Raw genomic sequence first — 20977 nt, forward strand, 5'->3', positions numbered from 1 at the left:
TACGTAGACAGCGCTTTGTTAGTCCGACGTAGACAGCGCTTTGTTAGTCCGATAGAAATGAATGGAGAGGTGGACTGACATGCACACTACGGCCTCATTCAGATAAAGGACATTGTGGGTCCCAGCAGTCGGTCCTTCTTCAATCTTATATTTATCACCTGCCTTGTGGATAGGTGATTAATCATTTTCGTGGGATAATCTCTTTAAAGGGAGTCTGTCAGCAGTTTTGTTGATGCAAAACTGCTGGCAGACATAAGTAGGGGGCAGGGGACTCGCCATTGACAGCAGGTCATGCTTCTGGTTCAGCAGGGAGCGGAAGAGAAGGCGAAGGAAGCTCGGCACTGGAACTGGAGCACCAGCGACAGGTGAGATTTTGTTTTAACCCCTGCCTGACCATATGAAAAAGTCTGGGAGAACCCCTTTAAAGACCAGGAGAAATCTCCAGGGAGAATGGACTGGACCTAATGGGGAAAACTATACCTGGTACTATCTGCTAATACCTAGCTAGAAGGGTGAAGAATTTAAAGGGAACCTGTCACCAGGAATTTGTGCTGGGGACATGGGTTGCTAGATGGCCGCTAGCACATCTGCAATACCCAGTCCCCATAGCTCTGTGTGCTTTTATTGTGTTAAAAAACCGTTTTGATCCATATGCAAATGAACCTGATATGAGTCCTGTGTCCAGAGATGAGTCCAATTTTCTGAGCGCAGCACCGCCTCGCGTCCTCCGAATCTCCTCCTTGCCGGCTGACGTCACAGAGCTGGAGCGCCGAAATCTCGCGATGCGCGAGCTAGCGCATGCGTAGTTCGTTCCCTGTGCTGATGCCAGCACAGGGAATGAACATGATGCCGCGAGATTTCGGCGCTCCAGCTCTGTGACGTCAGCCAGCAAGGAGGAGATTCGGAGGACGCGGTGCGGTGCTGGGCTCCTTCATGCTGGACTCATCTCTGGACACAGGACTCATATCAGGTTCATTTGCATATGGATCAAAACGTTTTTTTAACACAATAAAAGCACACAGAGCTATGGGGACTGGGTATTGCAGATGTGCTAGCGGCCATCTAGCAGCCCATGTCCCCAGGTCTATGCACAAAATCCTGGTGACAGGTTCCCTTTAAAGTGTAAGGTATACTGTGAGTTCCCAAATTAGCAGGAACATCACACCCCATGACGTGCGAATATGGAGTTGCGGCATTGTTTTTTTACTTTTCCCTATGGGTGCAGGCTCTCCATATGCTCAGCACACATTGCCATCACCAGATTTTTTTTTGTTCCTGCTTAAGATAAGATGCTCTTTGAAGGTCCTTTTTTTTTCTGAAAGTAACACATGTAGCGTGGATGGTGCTCCAGGATCTGATCCATGAAGCTTTGAAGTGTTGGATTTCTGCATAACTTGAAAGTTTATGCTGATCAGATGGGAGATCCAGATCTGACGTCACCTGGGAGCGCTAGCCCTAACCGACCTCGATGCGTGCACAGCATCCAAATTTTAACCGGGGAGAAATGGCTACCATGTTTAGCCAAAACAATGGCTTCATAAGGTCAGACATACAGTACATAGACCTCTGACACGTTCTTATCTGTGACAAGAAGGTCCATCTATGAAGATGTTCATGAAGGAGTAGTGTTTGGTCCTTGGGTCTGGTTTTTGCTCTCTCCGTGTGTTCTCTGTATTCCATGGACACCACTCAGCTGAAAATTAAAGGGTTTCTCTCACTTCAGCAAGTGGCATTTATCATGTAGGCAAAGCTAATACAAGGCACTTACTAATGAATAGTGATTGTCCATATTGCTTCCTTTGCTGGCTGGATTCATTTTTCCATCACATTATACACTGCTTGTATCCATGGTTATGACCACCCTGCAGTCCAGTTTTGGGACAGATATAGGGACAGGTTCCTGACTGGGTCGCCCCTATGGGGGCGGGTGCTCTGTATATTGTTAGGCAGGGACCACTAGCCCCCTACCCCTACTTAGGTAGGCATATCGTATAGGGTTAGGTAGTCCCAGCCTTCACAAAAGCAACGTTGATACGAGCCCTTGCCTCCTTATTGCTACCAAAAGACGTCGCCTGACAAAGATACCAATTACAGTCCATATTCCTGGATCTGGTAAGATCTTTTCATTTGTTTCCCAGGAATTATTTGTTTGCAGGTGCATATAGCATTGTTATGCAGTTTTTATTGATACACATCTCACCGCATTTTCATGAGCACAATTTGTGTTTAATTTTAATTATAACTAGTAAAAGTTACGTTTTAGTCATTATTGTCCAGGTCTTTTTGGGATATTTTGTTGTCACCCTGTAGTCCAGCAGCGGTGGTCGGGCTTGCACACTATAGAAAAAGTGCCATCCTATGTGAGCTCCCGGGTCACCAGAGAGGCCGCACTGTTTCTTATAGTGTGCGAGAACTACCACCGCTGCTGGATTGCAGGATGGTTGTAACCATGGAAACAAGCGGTGTATAATGTGATGGAAAAATGAATCCAGCCAGCAAGGGAGGCAATATGGACAATCCTAGTACATTAGTAAGTGGCTTGTATTAACTTTTCCTACATGGTAAGTTCCACTTGCTGAAGTGAGACATTCCTTTTAATTTCCAGATCATCTCCTTGCAACGATCCGTGAAAACCATGGATGGCATCCCTATTGTGTCCATGATTTTCACAGACCTATGGACTATAATGTCTGTGAAGGATCCTTATCAAAATAGTGCTTCCCTGGTGCCACCGCGGACCATGGAAAACCACTGATGTGTGAGGGGCAAAGGTTTAAAAGTAATATCAGGAAGTATTACTTTACTGAGAGAGTAGTGGATGCATGGAATAGCCTTCCTGCAGAAGTGGTAGCTGCAAATACAGTGAAGGAGTTTAAGCATGCATGGGATAGGCATAAGGCCATCCTTCATATAAGATAAAGCCAGGGGCTATTCATAGTATTCAGTATATTGGGCAGACTAGATGGGCCAAATGGTTCTTATCTGCCGACACATTCTATGAATACACACGTTAAGTCATTGAGTACATGTGCTGTCCACGGAGACCACAGACGGCACATGTCCATGATTGACGTGTGAAAGAGACCTCAATATCCTTCCGCGTACGCCCTGTACAGGGCAGGAACTGCTCAGGCTCAGCCGAAAATTTCCAATAATCCGAAGCTTAGGTTGCAATGTAAGCGGTCATATGTTTGTTTGTGCTGTATTACGGACATTGGGAGTGCCTTAGGCTACTTTCATACTCACGTTGTGTATGGACGGATCCGTTCAGATAATACGACCGTCTGCATCTGTTCAGAACGGATCTGTTTGTATTATCGGTAACATAACCAAGATGGATCCATCTTGAACACCATTAAAAGTCAATGGAGGACGGATCCGTTTTCTATTGTGTTAGAGAAAACGGATCCGTCCTCCATTGACTTACATTGTGTGCCAGGACGGATCTGTTTGGCTCAGTTTCATCAGACGGACACCAAAATGCTGCAAGCGGAACGGAGGCGGAACAGAGGCAGACTGATGCATTCTGAGCGGATCCTTTTCCATTCAGAATGCATTAGGGCAAAACTGATACATTCAGGGCTCTCACAAGCGGTCCAAAACCGATCTCGCAAACGGAAAGCCAAAACGTGAGTGTGAAAGTAGCCTTAGTCTGACATACTCCAGATGGAGGGTCTGATTGCTCAGGATCTAGATCTGGTTAACAAGTTCCTTTGAGTAGTTGTCCAAGATAACTAAAAGTATTGGACAAGCCCTGCTCCTGCTATTGCTTAAAGGGAATCTGTCACCAGAGACCTCCCTATCCAAACTGTTTGCATAGATGCCTAAAACTCTGTTTTACTTTTTGTTGATCCGAGGCTCCGTTCTTGTTATGACCCTTTTTTCTTAATATGCAGATTAGGCTTTTGGTGCAAAGAGGGCATCACCGTTGCTCTTGTTGCACCCCAGCTCCGTTCCTTTCTGTGACCAGCCGCTCTCTCGCTGCTTTGACAGGACCAGGCAGCGGGAAAGCAGCCAGGGAGGGGTTGGGGACAGAAAGGGGTGGAGCTTGTGTGTAACAGCAATGATGACGCCCTCATTGCACCAAAGACCTAAAGTATCTTAAAGGAAACCTGTCACCAGGATTTTGTGCATAGAGCTGGGGACATGGGCTTCTAGATGGCCGCTAGCATATCTGCAATACCCAGTCCCCATAGCTCTGTGTGCTTTTATTGTGTTAAAAAACCATTTTGATCAATATGCAAATGAACCTGATATGTGTCCTGTATCTGGAGATGAGTCCAGCGGAAAGGAGCCCAGCACCGCCCCGCGTCCTCCGAATCTCCTCCTTGCTGGCTGACGTCACAGAGCTGGAGCGCCGAAATCTCGCGATGCGCGAGCTAGCGCATGCGTAGTTCGTTCCCTGTGCTGATGCCAGCACAGGGAATGAACATGATGCCGACACTGCGCATGCTCCAGCTCTGTGACGTCAGCCGGCAAGGAGGAGATTCGGAGGACGCCGAGCGGTGCTGGGCTCCTTTCTGCTGGACTCATCTCCGGATACAGGACACATATCAGGTTCATTTGCATATTGATCAAAACGTTTTTTTAACACAATAAAAGCACACAGAGCTATGGGGACCGGGTATTGTGGGTGTGCTAGCGGCCATCTAGCAGCCCATGTCCCCAGCTCTATGCACTAAATCCTGGTGACAGGTTCTCTTTAACTCTGGATCAACAAAAGAAAAACAGCGTTTTAATCAGGCGAACAGCAGCCATGTGTCTATGTGGACAGTTTGATAAGGTCACTGGTGACAGATTCCCTCTAGAATAAAAAATCCTGTCGGCTCAGTATAAATCATGTTTTTCAGTGTACATAATGCTCCAAATTGTCAGACCATTTTCTTGTCACAATCAGGGATACCCAGCCAGATAGAAGAAATCACATTTTTAAGACTTGTCTGATTAACACGTTATGAAACTGTTTTATTTGGATAATCCTATCAAGAATTATAGTATTATATACTATTACGGAGCTTACAATGGATTTTGATAAAGGGGGATTTACCTAGACCAAGCCTTACATACACCCGCATAATAATGCTTACACAATGTACCCGTACCCTCAGCATCCATACACGGTTATGCGCGGGGGATGGGCACAAAGTCGACTTTATTATACTCCATCTTTGTACTATTCCTCCTCTGCGTATCCTCACGTGACATGTTTTATAAGCTGAGCTCTCCTCCGCCAACTGTACTACCCCTCATCCACCGACATGTTTTAGAGCCAAACCACAGTGTTTGCAAGAAAACAAAAAATCAATCCCATTCATTTTAGGAAAAATGTGTTAAAGGCCCCCCTCCATTTTACCTAAACCTATGCTGTGGAGCATGTTAATAAGGGGTTATACAAGCCCGGCATACCTGGCTGCATTCCCGTTATGAACAGGGTGATTTCTTGTCTACTGGATGTGTTTATAAGGACGCTCTGATTTTTGACGCCTTTCTACTTACGTAAAAGCAGTTTTTACTGTAAACTGGTGGTTTGGAAGCAACTGATCATACAAGTGAGGGGGGTGCACAAGTGTGAAGAGCTGCATATATTAAGGACAGTATCCATACAGCCAGGGTAATATTCATTATCCAGTGTTTATCGCCTAGAGACTGCAATGAGAATATTTTGTCAAAGTGCCCATAGACGTGAGATCTTGCCAATCTCAATGGGATCCATCAACAGTCTCATGTCTGGGGGCACAGACACGGGCTCTCCTCTTGGTGGAGAGGGGCATTGGAAGTGTCTGACTTTCCCTTCATAGAAATGACACCCATTCGATTATTCCGAAAAATGAGAAAATATGTTGGATTAATTGCTAGGCGTATAAAAAAGCCGTGTCACATACACTATATGTGGATATATGTAGTTGTCCCCATCCTCCAATTATCTGTATCCTGCTGGGATTTCCTGTGTGCGCAGTTGCAGAGAAATGTAATTGATGCCTTACAGTAATCCGCATGGATGAGAATCAAAGCCAGATATTCAGATCCAGAGAATGGGGACATTTGCATGTTGGTGCCACCAGGGCAATGTAAAGGGCAGCATGCTTCTATGTGGGACCGGTTCTTTTTTTTTTTTTTTTTTATTGCAGTACACCAGCTCCCTTGTGACTGGTGTCTTGTGTGCCCGCGGATCTCTGACTTATTTCCTTGCAATGGTCATATGGTATGCAACCCATACATTGTATAATAGGGAAACTACCATGTATACATACACTCCTCGACATTGGAATTGCAACACCAAGAAGGAAAAGTCATGGCATTACAGAGATCACTGGATCTATAGACATGTTACTGATATGGAAATGATAAATGGACACAAAATATTCAAATCTTTTTCATCTATTCAGTATGGAGTACGAGCGCCAAGAGCAGAAGTACACACACTTACACGCCTTGGCATGCTATGAATGAGGTTATTAATGGTCGTTTGAGGAATGTTCTGCCATGCTGAATGCACTAGGGCACGTAAACCATCAAGCAATTGCCAACCAATAATGTCCCAGATCTACTCGACGGGAGACAAGCCCGTAGATGCTGCAGGCCATGGTAGCATGTTTAGGCCACAGTAGCACAACCAACACGCGGCCTGGTGTTGTCCTGTTGAAAAACTGCTCCTGGAGAAATGTCTATACCACTGGTTCCACGACCAAATCAATTTAATGCTGACCTGTTGGTATACCTGACATGAAGGCTAGAGGGACCCAGCTAGAGTACATTAAGCTACCCCACACCATAATCCTGGGAGTAGGACTGGTGTGATGTAACATTGTGAAGCCCTCTTCATGGCAATGCCCATGTGGACTTTAGACCAATCTGTGACTATCATTGCATCCAAGACAAAAAATTGAACATATCGCTGAAGAGAAATGCAACACCTGTATTTGGACGTCTGGCTTGTAGCCCAATGTTGGGTAGACACCCTAGGCTTGGGATGTGACCTCCAATTTCACTTGCAGTACAGAATAGATTATCATGTTCCATTCCAGATGATCTGCCCTTGCAGAAGTTCTTCTCTGTGCACCTCTTGCTGTCATTCAAGTTTGTTATTGTTCTCCCAAACCCTAGGAGTGTAGCTATCTGCCGAAGTGCTAGACCAAGGTCTCACTTTAAAGATGTCCGTCTCGGCTTGAGACAAATGGCGATAACTGGCATGTCGATGAACAGGATCCAGCACCCCAATCATTCCACACGACTTGATCCGATTTTTCAGGTTTCATTTCGCTAAATAACTTTGCTTTCAGTCTGGCTTTTATTCCCCTTCCACATACCACAGATTGGAGCTAGGTGCAGATATTAGTGACACCTGCTACTTCCTCGATTTTCATACCCGAACAGATTGTTCTTCTTGGTATACTTTCAATATTGAGGAGTGTATGTAAGCATTAGACATTTTTCTCTTTGTTGTAGCCATGGCATTTTGGAAGATGCGCTATGGCAACAAGGCATAGCTGGACAAGCCAAAGGTAAACTAGGTGACTATCCTGACACCACCAGAAACATACCCATTCAGGTTCGCTGATGACTTTCAGACACTTCTGGCACCACTTTATTTTTATTTTTTTTATTAAGGTTGAAATACAACCAGTTTCCTAGATTTTACCAGTCACCATAGACAGCAGATCCCCAAAAAATAAGGTCAATGGCCAGCTTTACCTTGAATGGATCTTTCAAATGAACGAAGACAACCTCTCTAAAATTTGGGTCCAGTGAGGTTGTCTCTATTTTTAATGCCCCTCCCCCATCTTGCAGGGTGGGTGCACAGTTTACACCTACTTGCAGCAGATGTTCAGCTAACTTCCACCATTTGTTTGTAGTGGAGCCTGTGCGCTCACATGTCTGTATATTAGGCCTCATGCACACGACCGTTTTTTTTTGCGGTCCGCAAAATGGATTTCCGTTGTTCCGTGATCTGTGACCGTTTTTTCTTCCGTGGGTCTTCCTTGATTTTTGGAGGATCCACGGACATGAAAAGTGAAAAAAAAAAACTAAGTCAAGTTTGCATTGAAAATGATAGGAAAAACGGACACGGATCACGGACGCGGATGACTATCTTGTGTGCATCTGTGATTTTTCACGGACCCATTGACTTGAATGGGTCCGTGAACCGTTGTCCGTGAAAAAAATAGGACCGGTCATATTTTTTTCACGGACTGGAAAAACGGATCACGGACGCGGAAGCCAAACGGTGCATTTTCCAAATTTTCCACGGACCCATTGAAAGTCAATGGGTCCGCGAAAAAAAACGGAACAACGGCCGCGGATGCACACAACGGTTGTGTGCATGAGGCCTTAGTCTATTCTAGTATGTGTTATATTGTGCAGAGAGCTTGTTAACGGTTAGAAAGTAAGTGTTAATCTTTCTGGATTTCCTTACTACTCTTTTGCATTTTTTATTTTTTTAATTTTTTTTATTTTATTTTTTTTATCTAGGTCGGTACAAAACTTATGCACATAATATCCATGCAGCTTGTATGTTTTTCCTTTTTTGCATTGGCTTCGTTTGCATTCGGTGATCGTTTGTGGAATATTGTCCAGATTCCAGGGACCTGCTTACATTTTCTTTTTGGACGCTTATAATTCTTTTTGCTGTCCAGACATGATGAGGTTTCCATACCTCTTATACCCTGAGTCACCTTTCCTGAAGCACCGTTCTAATGTGGCAGTAACCTTTTAATCTGCTGTGTATTTTACATGTGAGCCGAGGAGTGAATGTAGACTTTGTAGTCATCTTGTCACCTAATCATGAAGATGGAATATTTTTTGTTTTGTTTTTTTACCTACTTCTTCCTCAGATTGGTGTCAATGAAAAATCTTGTGGGATGGAGTTCAATCTGGACCGGGCAGAGCGATAGAAATTTTAATTTCTGATCTTCGTTAGTAGATTATGTAAACATTGGAATTGGACAGGAATACATGCTTCATATCGCTTTAGTTTAAAGGCTCTTGACCTCATTACAGAGTGAAATATTTTTTTATTGTTTTATTTGCCTCTTAAATGAAAAATTAAACCTCTTTCTGAATAGCCTTCATTAAAATCTTACCATTTTGTTGCTGCATAGTGTGTGGAATTCCTTCACATAGCTGAATGTGTTGCTTCTGACATAGATTCAACAGCACACTGCTCCTGCCTTCCTTTCCCACAGTGTTAGAGATAGAATCCGGAAGGGGGGGAGACAAAATTGTACACAGAAGATCAGAGTGTGGAAAGAGAGGCAAGCATCCAAGCCTTCTTTGAGAGCCATACATTCAAGTCGCACTGTATCAGACTATAGGTAGGGAGGAACATACTCTACAGGAAGAGGGGGGAATCACATAGGCTGTGCGCAAGAATAGAGAGAAGCACCTGTCGCAGACACACAGTAGAGAAGAGCTTCCTCATGGGCAGGAGAAGAAGAAACCAGCCCAGTAATGAAACTTTGCTGATACATGAGAGCTACTGAAGGCAACAGCTTCCTGGACACACAAACCACTCATCCAGCATTTAATACTTTGAAGGACTTGTCCGCATGAGAAAGGGTTGGAACTTGAAGCAGGTTACAAACTGAAAATCAGGAGATCTGAAGCAGAATGGAGATTGCAGCCTGTGCAACTTTTTAACTGAAGGTAACCACAAACATATTTTTGTTTGTTTTTTTGTTTGTTTTTTTGGTCAGTGGTGTCCATAGGCTTTAAAGCTCTAGGTTTAACCAATTTTGGATATACTGTAATTGCATTCTTTGATAACGTCTCCCAGTAAAAAAAAAAAAAAAATTACATTTCATCTTTGTATTTTAAAACCAGAAGCTTTCAAAAGAAGACTTCAAACAGAAAGCAGTGCACCTTAAATATACAATGGAATGCTACTTTCTTTATTGGGAACAGATGACGGGTTTCCTATGCTTGTTGCAAAAAAATAAAAAATAACGTGCCAACAAAGAATTCTGAATAAAATAAAACATTTTGTGTGATTCTAATTATGTTATAAGTAAAATATTACATTATTAGAACAAAAGGATAAGATTATTGGGGAAAATTCTGTTGGGCTGCTTCTAGCCTGGATACAAGATTGAGATACAATTGGGCATAGTCATACAGGTCTTGTTTGGTATCCACAAACACATTTGCCCACAGAGGATGAAGCTGGGCCTGTAGATCCTTCACAATGGTAGGCTGTCAAAGCTGGCGTCCCAGCTCATCCCATAGATAATTGATTGGCGATTAAATCTGGTGACTGGCAGGCCAAAGAAGGGATGAAATCTGGCAGAAACATTCCTGGGAAACCCTTGCTGTGTGTGGGCGATCATTATCCTGGTAAAAATACCAATTGTAAGCCCTACCATAAGAGACAACACATGTGGTGGCAGGATGTCCTGCACATATCTCTGAGCTATTAGTGTCCCTCATATGACTACTAGGCGTGACCGACTTTTGTATGTGATGGTTACCCAGATCCTCACACCAGCAGTTGGGGCAATGTGTTGCTCCACAGCAAAGGCAGGATTGAAGCTCTTACCACAAGGCCTCCATACTTGAATGCGACCATCGTGATACTCCAAAAAGAACGTAGATTGATTACTAAAAATGTTACGGTTGTAGGAAGGCACAAGGGACCATAGTTGACGGAAGGTATGTGTCACCGAGGTTCCTGGCCTAGGTGGAGTAAGAGCCAGTTTTCATGTGTCAGCAGCAGTTGCTGTTTGACCGCTTGCTATTTAGTATAGCTGTAATAGCTGATCTGGGATGGATCTTACTGGGAGTAGTCAAAGTGCTGGGTGGGTAACTACACCCCACGTTTCAGGTTGAGTCTTGACTGGCCTATATAAAAAAAACAAACAGCCAGCAGTGTCAGCTGGTGGTAATTACCTCTGGCAATCGCTGGATTGAGATCTGAGCCGTGTGCTAGGCTGGAGGCCTGAGTTTGGGAGGTCTGCTCTGTCCTGAGCAATGCCGATCGGATGTGAACTAACACCTAGGACAACAGGTGTGTGAACGAAAACCAAAACTTGGAGTGTCGTACTGTTTTGTTGCCATAAGTGTGAATAAAACACTGAAATTTTTTGAGTTACAAACTGGTCTTTGCCTCTATACTGCGTCCGTTTATCCTGTCTACCAGAGCGAATCCCCACACAGTCCAGGTTTCCCGTACATGATGGAGATGGCGACGGTAGATGGCTGTCAGTGACAGGACATCTATTGGGCACCTTGACACCAGATTTCCTTCTGCTAAGTCTAGCCATCAATGATCTCTGGGAGCCTTTTTATAGGGCAGCGGGGGAAGCACATTTACACAAGACTGTGTCTAATCAGACCACACCTGTAATCAGTGTAAAATATGATTGTATAAGGTACCTAAATTAACATCCTAGGGTTCATGTGGTTTTTATGGATCTAGACATCTGTCAGGCAAAATACTAAGAGCAGGATCATATAAACTTAGGCTCACTAGGACTTCAAAGGTAGATTGCACAACCTGAAAGTTGAGTCATTTTTCAGATGATTGTTGTAAAAAAGCAGAATTGTTTTTTGGCCCAGGAATACATGGTTAATTTGTTATCATTGCTCTTTTATGGTAAGTGTGTCCTTGGGTAAAGAGATTGGTGAGCTGTGCATTACCAGAAATGTTTACCTAATGCTCCCTATGAATAGATCCCTTTGCTTGCATAAGAAAAGCCACATGTTGCTGTTTATTTGCTCTGTGCATTGATTATCACATCATGCTAAGTGCGTAATAAGACTGTTTGAAGGGGGCTATTGTTTACTTAATAAGCTTTTTCAGGACTTCCTTCTTTCGGTTGTTTGCCACTAATCCAAGCCTTGTGTTAAATACTTCTTGTTTTCTTCCTAGCACTTCCAGACCATGATAAAGTCAAAGCTGAACGTGTTAACCCTTCGTAAGGAGCCTCTGCCGGCTGTAATCTTCCATGAGCCAGAAGCTATTGAACTTTGTACCACGACTCCGCTCATGAAGCCCCGGCCGCAAGCGGGATGCAAGGTATCATGCTATTAACACCCAAAAGTTCTTGACCTATACTGACAGGTTGGAGATGTGCGTCTTATGTTTTTTTTGTAAAGTCTCTGCCAGGTTTCTCCATCTGTATGAATGGAGTCCCCTCACTGGATTGGCTTTGTTTTTACCAATACCATGCTTAGAAACTAGGCACTACCCAATGCCAGGTAGAGATGATCTAAAGCCTATACAGATGTAGGATGAGCAAACAAAATGCAGTTTCTTTGTGAAACTTGGTACAGAAATTTTTAAGTTGGCCACTACCCAATGTTCCACAACCTCAACTGGTGTTCATAATGGTGAACATTGCCCCTGACATCTTCAAGGTATGCAGAACAAGTATATAGCTCATGCATTGTAAACATTGATGGCATGACTGAACACACCTGAGATATCATTAGTAGGAAATAATAGGGTAAAACTTGAAACAGGGTTCTAAATGATTAGATATACATGGCTACTTTCCTCCAAAAACCACACCACTCCTGCCCATGAGCTGTGTCTGTTATTGCAGTTTACCACCAGAGAGAATAGGACTGATCCACAATATGTCACATAGAGAGTAGCTGTGTACAACCCATTTAACAACTGATCTGCTCCAAAATCTGCTTCTTGTAGGGTTGCAATTTTGTACAACTTATGGTCTTTCTTTTGTGGCTCTAAAGCCTATAATCCAGTGTATACGGTGGCACATGGATTAGATCTGTTGATTTCAGTATATCCATTTTTTTTTTTTTTTAACTTGTGATAAGTGCTGTAAGAAGCTTTTTGGCAGCAGCTTATTTTATTTATTATACGCATGTATATAGCGCTGACACATTCCGCAGCGCTTTACAGATATAAGCATCACACTGTCCCCGATGGGGCTCACAATCTAAGGTCCCTATCAGTATGTCTTCGAAGTGTGGGAGGAAACCCACGCAAACACGGGGCGAACGTACAAACTCCATGCAGATGTTGTCCTTGGTTGGATTTGAACCCAGAACTCCAGCGCTAACCACTGAGCCACCATGCTTATCCATTTCTTTTTTTTTTTTCTTTTTCTTTTTCTTTTTTTTCTTTTTCTTTTGCCATCTTTAGTGGAGGATCCTTTTGAGTGCCAAACCTGGGACTTGCATTTAAAGTTAAATGATGAGTGTAGTGTTTACTGCCTAAATAAAGTACGTTAAAAACACTATTTCATTTTATTAAAAAATAATCTCCACAAATATAGGCTGATACGGTGAACTGCATGTATCAAATATATCCTGCAGTGCTAATGCTAGATGCGTTTCCCTTCCGACTTCTGTCGGTGATTCATCAGGAGCATTGATCTAAGTGTCCGGCCGAGACTATACACTGTGACCCTGATGGTGGGTACGCAGCAATCACGCCAGTACACTTGATCTAATTGCTGACTATGTAACTTGATTATAGACGCTGCACACCTGATGGCGTGCGTGCAGCAAACAACGAGCCTCCCGGCACTATAGTGGCCGTGGCGAGAGCGCGGTATGCGCTGGTTAAATGGAGATGGCTCCTCCCCTCTCACTGCCAAGCCTCTGATAGGCGTCCAACCGCTCCCGCCGGCCACGCCTCCTCCTGCCGTCATCCTTTGCTTTGGCAGTGGGGAGTAAGTATTATGGTGACGAATTCTAGGGTTATAACTAAACGGGGACATGGGACCCATGAAGTGTCTCCAGATCTGGATTAAAACTGATGTCTATAAATTGGAACAGGTCAAACCATACCTGCCATAGACAGTGACCCACATTAAGCAAAAATGTCAGTCACTACCTCTCCCACTAGAAATGAAATGAAACCAATTGGCTCCTGTCTCTGTCTGGCAGGTAGAGGAAGATCACAGTTAGGGGGGACAAACAGGATAGACGGGAAGGCAGAGGATGTATTATATGCACTGAGTAGTGAAGGGCAACGCTATTCATTCAATAAAGCATGCGAATGAGATAGCATCATTAAGACCCTTTGGTTTCACTGTATTCAGCATGAAAATCCACTGCGCTTCCTTTGTGAGGAGGAGTGTGTCCACATCTCCCCCCCCCCCCCCCCCCCTAGTGGTTGTCGCACATGTTCTATTCCCTGAAATTTAAAACAGTCTGTCATGGGGTGATTGGCTGCCACATGTAGCGCAATAGGGGTCTCACCATGACTTCTGATCTTCAATAAATGCTCCCCTATGCGTCTCCTAAATTGACGCTTCGTTTTCCCTACATATTGTGATTCACAAATGCAGGTTGCGAGGTACACCACCCTACTGTCTTGCAATTAATAAAGGATTTGATGTTAAATCTATGTCCTGTGGTCGAGCTAGTAAAATATGCACCCTTCAAGATCACTTTGCAGGCTATGCAATTACCACATTTATATGTGCCATTTGGTATATTCGCCGCTAGCCAGGTTTCATTGGTAGGGGAATTGAATGCACTATGGACCACCTTATCCTTTATATTCCCCCCACGACGATATGTAATCGTAGGATATCCTCCTACTAGATGCCCAACATCTGGGTCCGTTCTCAAAATTTCCCAGTGTTCAGTCAACAATGCACGTATCTCTTTGTGTGCTGTGTCATAGGTCCCTATGATATGTAGTTGAGCATCCTCAGATACCCTATTTTTGGGATGCAGGAGATTCTCCCTATCGCATGCAGCCGCACACTGATAGGCCTCCTTCAAGACAGGTTTTTGGGTAACCCCTCTCCACAAACCGTTTCCGGAGGTCATCCGCTGATACCTTTAACCACCTCCGGACCGCCTAACGCAGGATTGCGTTCCGGAGGTGGCAGCGCTGCGCAGAGTCACGCATATACGCGTCATCTCGCGAGACGCGAGATTTCGCTCAAAGCCGGCCCGCGCATGCGCATCGCGGGCCGGCAAAATTAAAAGAAGTATTTCGTCACCAGCCTGCCAGCAACGATCATTGGCTGGCAGGCTGGCGATTTTCAAAAAATCCAATCCAAAGTCATATAACAGATCATATTAGTAAATATGATCTGTTATATGGCTTGTCTGCTCCTGTGCTGGTCCTTTTCGTCGGTTGGATCCAGCACAGGAGCAGACTGAACTGTGAGTAGCACCAACACTACACCTTAGCCCCAGATCACCCACCTGCACCCCAATTAACCCTTTGATCGCCCCTGTCAATCACTAGTGAAAGGAAAAAAAGTGATCAGTGTAAACTGTCACTTTTTTTTTTTCACTGGTATTGGCTGTTAGGTTTTAGGGATAGTTTAGGCCCCTTGGTTAGGTAGTTAGCGTCAGTTAGCGCCCACCCCACCGCACCGCAGTCACTTTTATTCGCTGTTTAGCGTATCGCTAATCAGCATTTGTACTTTTATAGTATCTGTAAGTGATCAAAACTGATCACGGTCAGATCTATAATAGTATTAGTGTCACTTTAGTTTGCCCTCCACCCAAAACGCAGTGTTTGCCCGATCAGGCCTGATCGGTCGCCCACACGTGCGTTCACCCACGCCCGCCCCACCGCAGTGACAAAAAATTATTATTTTTTGATCACTGCACATTCATTTTACACGCACTGCGGCGATAAAAAAATCAGTTTTGATATTTTTTATCAACCGCAGCAGCCTCCGGTACTTCGCTAGCCTCCCCTTTGTAAGACAGGTTTGCTTTTTTTCTTGGGTAGTCTCAGGGAATACCCCTAAATTTAGTAGTCCAAAATGTCAAACAGGGGGTATTCTTCTGAAGAGGCCTACAGGATTCTGACCCAGTCGGATGAGGAGTGGGAACCCTCATCTGACGAATCTAGCGGGTCAGAATATGAACCTGTGGAAAGCAGTGGCTCTCTGACCCAAAGTTCGGACGAGGAGGTGGAGGTCCCTGGCAGCACCAGGCGTACCCGGCCCCATGTCGCTAGACCACAGGTTACGCAGGATCCGCTTCAAGAGCAGCAGAGTGGGGCTGTCGCTGCCGGATCACGTGGTGAGGCATACACCAGCAGCGCAGCCCTTCCTGGACCTAGTACCAGCACTGCCGTACAACATGGTGAAGTAGCGAGCACCAGAAGGGCAGTTGAAGCTGGTACGGTGGCACGTGCAATAGTTACCCCGTCGCAGCCACCGCAAAGACAGGCCCGTAGAGCCCCTAGAGTCCCTGAGGTGCTGGCAAATCCTGATTGGCAGTCACCAACTTCAGCCGCACCAGTAGTTCCCCCTTTCACCGCCCAGTCTGGAGTTCGGGTTGAGACGGCTCAAATCGGTTCGGCCCTGGGATTTTTTGAGCTGTTCTTGACTGCGGAGCTCTTGGACTTAGTCGTGGCAGAGACCAACCAATATGCCACACAATTTATAACCGCTAACCCGGGAAGCTATTATGCCCAGCCTTTCCGGTGGAAACCAGTCCAAGTTTCCGAACTTAAAATTTTTTTGGGCCTTCTCCTCAACATGGGCCTGACAAAAAAGCATGAATTGCGGTCATATTGGTCAACGCACCCAATTCATCACATGCCCATGTTCTCTGCTGCTATGTCCAGGACACGATTTGAGACCATCCTACGTTTTCTGCATTTTAGCGACAATACCACCTCCCGTCCCAGAGGCCACCCTGCTTTTGACCGGCTCCACAAAATTCGGCCCCTCATAGACCATTTCAACCTGAAATTTGCAGATTTGTATACCCCTGAGCAAAACATCTGCGTAGACGAGTCCCTAATACATTTTACCGGGCGCCTTGGCTTCAAACAATACATCCCAAGCAAGCGTGCCAGGTATGGGGTCAAATTGTATAAGCTCTGTGAAAGGGCCACAGGCTATACCCACAAATTTCGGATCTATGAGGGAAAAGATCAGACCCTGGAGCCGGTCGGTTGCCCTGACTACCTGGGGAGCAGTGGGAAGACAGTCTGGGACTTGGTGTCACCCTTATTCGGCAAGGGGTACCATCTTTATGTGGACAATTTCTACACAAGTGTGGCCCTCTTTAGGCATTTGTTTATAGAACGGATTTGCGCCTGTGGCACCGCGCGAACTAGTCGCGTGGGCTTCCCCCAACGGCTTGTAACCACCCGTCTTGCAAGGGGGCAGAGGGCTGCCTTGTGTAACGAAGAACTGCTCGCGGTGAAATGGAGAGACAAGCGTGACGTTTACATGCTCTCCTCCATTCACGCAGACACGACAATCCAAATTGAGCGAGCAACCCGTGTCATTGAAAAGCCCCTCTGTGTCCACGACTATAATGCGCTCATGGGAGGGGTGGACTTCAATGACCAGATGTTGTCTCCGTATTTAGTTTCCCGCAGAACCAGACGCTGGTATAAGAAGGTGTCTGTATATTTAATTCAATTGGCGCTCTACAATAGTTTTGTTCTCTACAGTAAGGCTGGGAGAACAGGATCCTTCCTCAAATTCCAGGAAGAGATCATCGAGAACCTCCTTTACCCAGGAGGTTCCGTGGCCCCATCCACCAGTGTAGTTAGCCGTCTACACGAGCGACATTTCCCCAGTGTCGTTCCTGGTACCTCAACCCAACCGTCACCCCGAAAAAGATGTCGTGTCTGTAGCAGGAGTGGAATAAGGCGTGACACCCGCTATTTCTGTCCTGACTGTGCTGACCACCCTGCCCTATGCTATGGAGAGTGTTTCCGGAAGTACCACACACAGGTACACCTAGCATAGGGATCACATCTCACCAGGACAGGCACACAGGGCTATTAGGGCCCATTCACTCACAGCTGCTGCAAACCTCTCCTTTCACCTGGGATAAAGTGCATAACGTACTTCGCCACATCTTTGGGCGATTTGCGCTTTGCACATTGTCCCATGGGGAAGGAGAGGTTTGTTCTATAAAAGGTAAAAAAAACTAAACAAAAAAAAAAATACCGGTAAGTAAAAAAGTTAAATGTTCAGTTAAAAAAGTTTAAAAAAAGTTTCTATGTTCTGTTCAACAGTTAATAAAGTTATTGCTTTGCGGCCTGGTTTTTTCTTTTTTGTTTTGTTTTTTTTACCTTTCAGGTGGACCAACCGATCGACTAGCTGCAGCACTGATGTGCATTCGGACAGAAGCATTGCGCTGCTGTCAGATTACACGCAAGTCGGTGTATACGGCGCTGCAAGACGAGATTTCTCCTCTGCAGTAAAAGATACGTTTGCCGAGGCATATGAGCTGAGGAGGTGGCGGTGTTCATATACTTTGGCAAACACTTTGTATATATAAAAAAAAAAATCCCGGCAATGATTTATTCATCCACATCGATTGATGTGAATGGAGAAATCTGGTTTGCCAGGGCATACGAGCTGAAGTGGGTATGGATGTTGGGCGGAGCTCCTATGTCCTGGCAGACGCCTTTCCCCTCCTTTTTCTTTTTTTGGCAGAGATTTTTTCATCCACATTGATCGATGCGAATGAAGAAATCTGTGCCGTTCATTTTTTTCTTTCAGCCCAGAGGCTGAACGGAAAAAAAAAATCTCATTACCCATATGCTCAATATAAGGAGAATAGCAGAAACTCCTAATGCTGGGCATACATGTAATGATTGCGGAGACCCTCAAATGCCAGGGCAGTACAAACACCCCACAAATAACACCATTTTGGAAAGAAGACACCCCAAGGTATTCGCTGAGGGGCATATTGAGTCCATGAAAGATTGAAATTTTTGTCCCAAGTTAGCGGAAAGGGAGACTTTGTGAGAACAAAATCAAAAAAATCTATTTCCGCTAACTTGTGCCAAAATTTTTTTTTCAATGAACTCGCCATGCCCCTCATTGAATACCTTGGGGTGTCTTCTTTCCAAAATGGGGTCACATGTGGGGTATTTATACTGCCCTGGCATTTTAGGGGCCCCAAAGCGTGAGAAGAAGTCTGGTATCCAAATGTCTAAAAATGCCCTCCTAAAAGGAATTTGGGCACCTTTGCCCACCTAGGCTGCAAAAAAGTGTCACACATGTGGTATCTCCGTATTCAGCAGAAGTTGGGGAATATGTTTTGGGGTGTCATTTTACATATACCCATGCTGGGTGAGATAAATATCTTGGTCAAATGCCAACTTTGTATAAAAAAAATGGGAAAAGTTGTCTTTTGCCAAGATATTTCTCTCACCCAGCATGGGTATATGTAAAATGACACCCCAAAACACATTCCCCACCTTCTCCTGAGTACGGAGATACCAGATGTGTGACACTTTTTTGCAGCCTAGGTGGGCAAAGGGGCCCACATTCCAAAGAGCACCTTTCGGATTTCACAGGTCATTTACCTACTTACCAGACATTAGGGCCCCTGGAAAATGCCAGGGCAGTATAACTACCCCACAAGTGACCCCATTTTGGAAAGAAGACACCCCAAGGTATTCCGTGAGGGGCATGGCAAGTTCCTAGAATTTTTTATTTTTTGTCACAAGTTAGTGGAAAATGATGATTTTTTATTTTTTTTTTTTTTCATACAAAGTCTCATATTCCACTAACTTGTGACAAAAAATAAAAATTTCCATGAACTCACTATGCCCATCAGCGAATACCTTGGGGTCTCTTCTTTCCAAAATGGGGTCACTTGTGGGGTAGTTATACTGCCCTGGCATTCTAGGGGCCCAAATGTGTGGTAAGGAGTTTGAAATCAAATTCTGAAAAAAATGACCTGTCAAATCCGAAAGGTGCTCTTTGGAATATGGGCCCCTTTGCCCACCTAGGCTGCAAAAAAGTGTCACACATCTGGTATCTCCGTACTCAGGAGAAGGTGGGGAATGTGTTTTGGGGTGTCATTTTACATATACCCATGCTGGGTGAGAGAAATATCTTGGCAAAAGACAACTTTTCCCATTTTTTTATACAAAGTTGGCATTTGACCAAGATATTTATCTCACCCAGCATGGGTATATGTAAAAAGACACCCTAAAACACATTCCTCAACTTCTCCTGAGTACGGGGATACCAGATGTGTGACACTTTTTTGCAGCCTAGGTGGGCAAAGGGGCCCACATTCCAAAGAGCACCTTTTGGATTTCATAGGTCATTTTTTACTGAATTTGATTTCAAACTCCTTACCACACATTTGGGCCCCTAGAATGCCAGGGCAGTATAACTACCCCACAAGTGACCCCATTTTGGAAAGAAGAGACCCCAAGGTATTCGCTGATGGGCATAGTGAGTTCATGGAAGTTTTTATTTTTTGTCACAAGTTAGTGGAATATGAGACTTTGTATGAAAAAATAAATAAATAAATCATCATTTTCCACTAACTTGTGACAAAAAATAAAAAATTCTAGGAACTCGCCATGCCCCTCACGGAATACCTTGGGGTGTCTTCTTTCCAAAATGGGGTCACTTGTGGGGTAGTTATACTGCCCTGGCATTCTAGGGGCCCAAATGTGTGGTAAGGAGTTTGAAATCAAATTCTGAAAAAAATGACCTGTCAAATCCGAAAGGTGCTCTTTGGAATATGGGCCCCTTTGCCCACCTAGGCTGCAAAAAAGTGTCACACATCTGGTATCTCCGTACTCAGGAGAAGGTGGGGAATGTGTTTTGGGGTGTCATTTTATATATACCCATGCTGGGTGAGATAAATATCTTGGTCAAATGCCAACTTTGTATAAAAAAATGGGAAAAGTTGTCTTTTGCCAAGATATTTCTCTCACCCAGCATGGGTATATATAAAATGACACCCCAAAACACATTCCCCACCTTCTCCTGAGTACGGAGATACCAGATGTGTGACACTTTTTTGCAGCCTAGGTGGGCAAAGGGGCCCATATTCCAAAGAGCACCTTTCGGATTTGACAGGTCATTTTTTTCAGAATTTGATTTCAAACTCCTTACCACACATTTGGGCCCCTAGAATGCCAGGGCAGTATAACTACCCCACAAGTGACCCCATTTTGGAAAGAAGAGACCCCAAGGTATTTCGTGATGGGCATAGTGAGTTCATAGAAGTTTTTATTTTTTGTCACAAGTTAGTGGAATATGAGACTTTGTAAGAAAAAAAAAAAAAAAAAAAAAAATCATCATTT

The 20977-nt window shown here is 44.5% G+C and overlaps 1 protein-coding gene across 3 annotated transcripts in view; it reads left to right on the forward strand.

The window, feature by feature from the left end:
- The window catches only part of PID1 (phosphotyrosine interaction domain containing 1), a 61948-nt gene that overhangs the window by 17227 nt on the left and 23744 nt on the right, over window positions 1-20977 (forward strand). Inside the window, exons 2-3 of one of the 3 annotated variants that reach the window (XM_040427804.1) lie at window positions 9535-9642; window positions 11864-12010. The exons of 1 other annotated variant lie outside the window; for it this stretch is intronic. In XM_040427804.1, coding sequence (XP_040283738.1) covers window positions 11876-12010 — 135 coding nt within the window. In that variant the 5' untranslated portion in view covers window positions 9535-9642; window positions 11864-11875. The remainder of the gene's footprint in view (window positions 1-9534; window positions 9643-11863; window positions 12011-20977) is intronic. One more of the 3 variants, XM_040427803.1, reaches the window with a different exon arrangement.

This window comes from Bufo bufo, chromosome 4, assembly GCF_905171765.1.
Source record: "Bufo bufo chromosome 4, aBufBuf1.1, whole genome shotgun sequence".
In the NCBI taxonomy this organism is placed as follows: domain Eukaryota; kingdom Metazoa; phylum Chordata; class Amphibia; order Anura; family Bufonidae; genus Bufo; species Bufo bufo.